The following is a 3,682-nucleotide window of genomic DNA, read 5'->3' on the forward strand; positions in this document are numbered from 1 at the left end:
TGTACATGTGTTATTATTATTCGCCACATGGCACATTTTATATGTCCACTACATATGCATTTAGATTCATTAAGATAGTTTTGGTTTTATATAGATTTCACTGATCGAAAATTTGGCTACGACATTTTATTCCTTTCCACATTAATTATCATAAATTATATACAATATTTACTATAGTGCTTCAGAGTGCATTTCTTAATCAAGCCAGAAAAACAATGCCATGAATATGTTGTTGTCAATTCCTATTTGAAACAGTTTCAATCAGAAAACGTGTAATAATTATTTTGTTGCAATTTTCACTAAAACAATTTTACACGTCTTTCATGTTAATTTAAAGGTGTTTTCATAGGTATGGGTTCAGTTATCAGGTTTTTGTATTAAAAAAGTTCACCTCTCTTACTCAAAGATAACCGTTGTACATTATAATCAATACGTCTGTTTCAGAGCGGTTACATCTCGTCGATGCCCATACCTGATAAACAAGCCAAGATTTGCACCATACTTATGTATTTCAAGGATAAAACTATTAAAAACCTTCAACAATTACTTATGAAGATAATCTGACATCACTTGGACGGATATATGTTACTGAATATTTTATTGATAAATAAAAAATCCTCTCGTAGGATTTTTAAAGTGCAATATTATAAGAGACGCTTCAAAATTGCTATATCTCTCGGGCCCAATTTTTCCAGAGTCGATATCTAAATATCAATAATACCGAATTTCACATTGATAGCATTTGCAGCATTCTTTACTTCAATTTTTTAAACAAGACATTGATAAAGACAACTTTGTTAAACTTATTGATTGTTTGTCTTATTGCATAAGCATCGCTTATATCTATCCAACTTCGCATGAAAATACAAAGTCGGGGTACAAGTCGGCTTACAGTGTGTAAGCGTGACCACGGTCTGTGAGAAAATATGGCTATCGATCTCAAATAAAATAATAGTTTTAGTTTTCTGTTAGCCAAAACCAGTTTTGCAACAGTATATTTCGCGTTACGTTCTTAACGATAAAAGTTGTGTCAGACAAAGTTCGATGTCAGCTATCAAGTAAATTAACAACATAATAAGTTATTCTCGCTTTTTTTAAAGAAAAATGGCATCTTATTTCCTTCCCATTCAACATGAATTAACTCGATATAAATGTCTAGAGACCTTTGCCTTCTAACATTTTACTCCATTTCGCGTGTTATAGTATTTCAATGAATGTTTCTCAAGTGTCTCAACATTTTACCCACATGTCACACAGATATATATGATAAAGATATTCGTAATATTGTAACGACAAAAGGGAAATAACTGTCACAACTATTTTATCATGATTTAACGTTTATGTATTTGTTAAAACAATGAAAAAAACGGGTTTTTCCATTTCAAACTTCAAGGCATATCAGTGTTTGTCAAAATACAAAAAATTCTAAAATAAGAGAGAATTTGTTTTTTGTAACTCTCACTGTATGCAAAAAAAATTTCTTTCTCCATTTTATACTGGATATCATTTTACCCAGTATGTTACCTGACATGTACTTACAAAGGGAACGTTTGAGTGAATGTTGTGCCCGCTGTTTAATGCGTATTCGTACACCAGATATGGAGAACTATTTATTCCAGACCACGCAGGTTATCTCTTTCGAAACTAGTCAAGAACTGACTCAAGACAAGCGCAATTACTACAAGTAATATACAAAATCTGTAGAAAATTTCGAGCATCTACAATCAACGTTCTAGAATGTGAAAGTTATGATTTTAAAGGAGAACCCTGAAGGCCACCTTAACAGGCTTCTAATTGAATGCAGGTGAATGAGGGCAATACACATGTAGTAATGAAGCGTCGATGAGTGAAGGTAGGGACTTGAAACACACGTGAAGGCGTAGATGAGTGAGGGAAGGGATCTTTAACACATGAAGGCGTTGGAAGAAATCGGAGAGCTGTTGTTAAAAACTATATATGGTTTAGATATTTTCCATATAGAAAGACAACCAGATGGTTTAGAATCAAACTTTTATTTCAAAATTCACTTTTTATAACTTCTACCATAATTGAATGGTTTGTTATACGATATGGAGGCAGTGTACCTATTTGCGGTATTATATACACTAGGTGTCCTATAATATGAATAAGGTCCAAAAGCTCCACCCCTGCCAGCTGCTCCTGCGGTAAATCCTCCTAATCCACTTGCACACCACAGTCTTCTGCAAGAGTCTGTCTGGCACGCGGCACAGGATGGATTCCATGGCACAAAAGGTGCGGGCAAAGGGACACCGCCCCGTCCGGCGAAGCCACCCCTCCCGGCAATACCACCCCGCCCGGCAAAACCACCCATGCCTCTGAAGCTACCGCCGGTACAGTATCTCAGATAGCACTGATAGTCACCCAACCGTATACACAAAGCACACATGGCGTCCATCCCAAATCCTCCGAAGCCACCCATCCTTTCTCTTGTAGGAGTGAAGGACAATCCATTGGGCCTTGATGCACCTGCTGAATATTAGAAGATGTATAAATATTATAAGTGAAAAATCATATCATGACAAAAACAATAAAATAAATCAAGAGTGCGTTTATTATCACACTTGTTCCAACCCATTTGCAGCCGTTCATTACTAATCACATTACCATAATAGTTTGGAAACATCTTGCTCCAAAACATCCAATTCCAAGTTCAGATGTATAAACCTCCCAACTGAATAATCTACACAAAAGGAAATATTCACAAACTATTTCAAAGGCTTCCGCTAATGCTAAGTTCAATTTCACAATGTTCTTCACACATTACTGTTGCTCTGTGTTTTCACATTTTCTCGTAAAGAAACAAAACATAATTATAAAAATGAATAATCATTAATATGTTCGCCACCTTTGTCACAGTGATACGGGGTAACAAAAGTATAAATATGACTTAAATGATGAATATATGACAACAATTTCATATGAATTTTTTATTATTTATCAATTTTACAATGTTTGTATGCCTATGGTCTTTGCATGAATCGACACTAAAGTCTTGAATTCAAAAGAAAGCAAAAGAATTTATTGAAAAATATATAATTAACTACTGTATTTTAAGTTTAGGAGAAATACCGGTATTTAGCATAAGAAACCAAACAAGTTACATCAAATGATCAAGAATATATATAAATGTAAAATTATAATACAAAACATTGTAATCTTGATAGAATCTTGCGTTTTATCAAAAGGTAAATGTTAACATTTAACAAAAATCATCAAACATTTACCTGTTAATTTTGGTCTGAATTTGAGAGCGTCCACTTCCTCAACGGATAAGACAAACAGGCAGCAACATACTGCTAGCATCAGATGTGATATAGCATCCATTTTGCAAAATTTGTTCCTGCCAGGCTTGAAGTCAACACGAATCTCTAAAACCACAAAACATCAGCCTTGAAAGGCTAGATAAATAATGGAAACCGTATTACCGGTATACCAATATCATCATTGTCATGGGTTTATCTGCAGTAGATTTCAAATCCATACAATATGTCGTTTTGACTTCCAGCATAAGGAAATATGCTTCTTTTACTTGTTTTTTGCCTGTGTCATGATGTGGACTACTCGCGTTTGTATGGTTGGACCCGACAGTGATATTTCAGATTTTGATAATAATAAGACTTATACATCACCACAAAATAAGGAAATATGCTTCTTTTACTTG

General features: G+C 34.3%; 1 protein-coding gene across 1 annotated transcript; it reads right to left on the reverse strand.

Annotated features, from left to right (window-relative positions):
* Window positions 1-2,023: 2,023 nt before the first annotated feature.
* Window positions 2,024-3,682, reverse strand: LOC138308683 (uncharacterized). The gene is made up of 2 exons (XM_069249720.1): window positions 3,246-3,682; window positions 2,024-2,490 (listed from the first exon to the last, which is right to left on the reverse strand). Exons 1-2 carry the CDS (start codon window positions 3,343-3,345, stop codon window positions 2,024-2,026), a joined length of 567 nt encoding a protein of 188 aa, XP_069105821.1. The 5' UTR covers window positions 3,346-3,682.

Source organism: Argopecten irradians, chromosome 1 (genome assembly GCF_041381155.1).
Source record: "Argopecten irradians isolate NY chromosome 1, Ai_NY, whole genome shotgun sequence".
Classification (NCBI taxonomy): domain Eukaryota; kingdom Metazoa; phylum Mollusca; class Bivalvia; order Pectinida; family Pectinidae; genus Argopecten; species Argopecten irradians.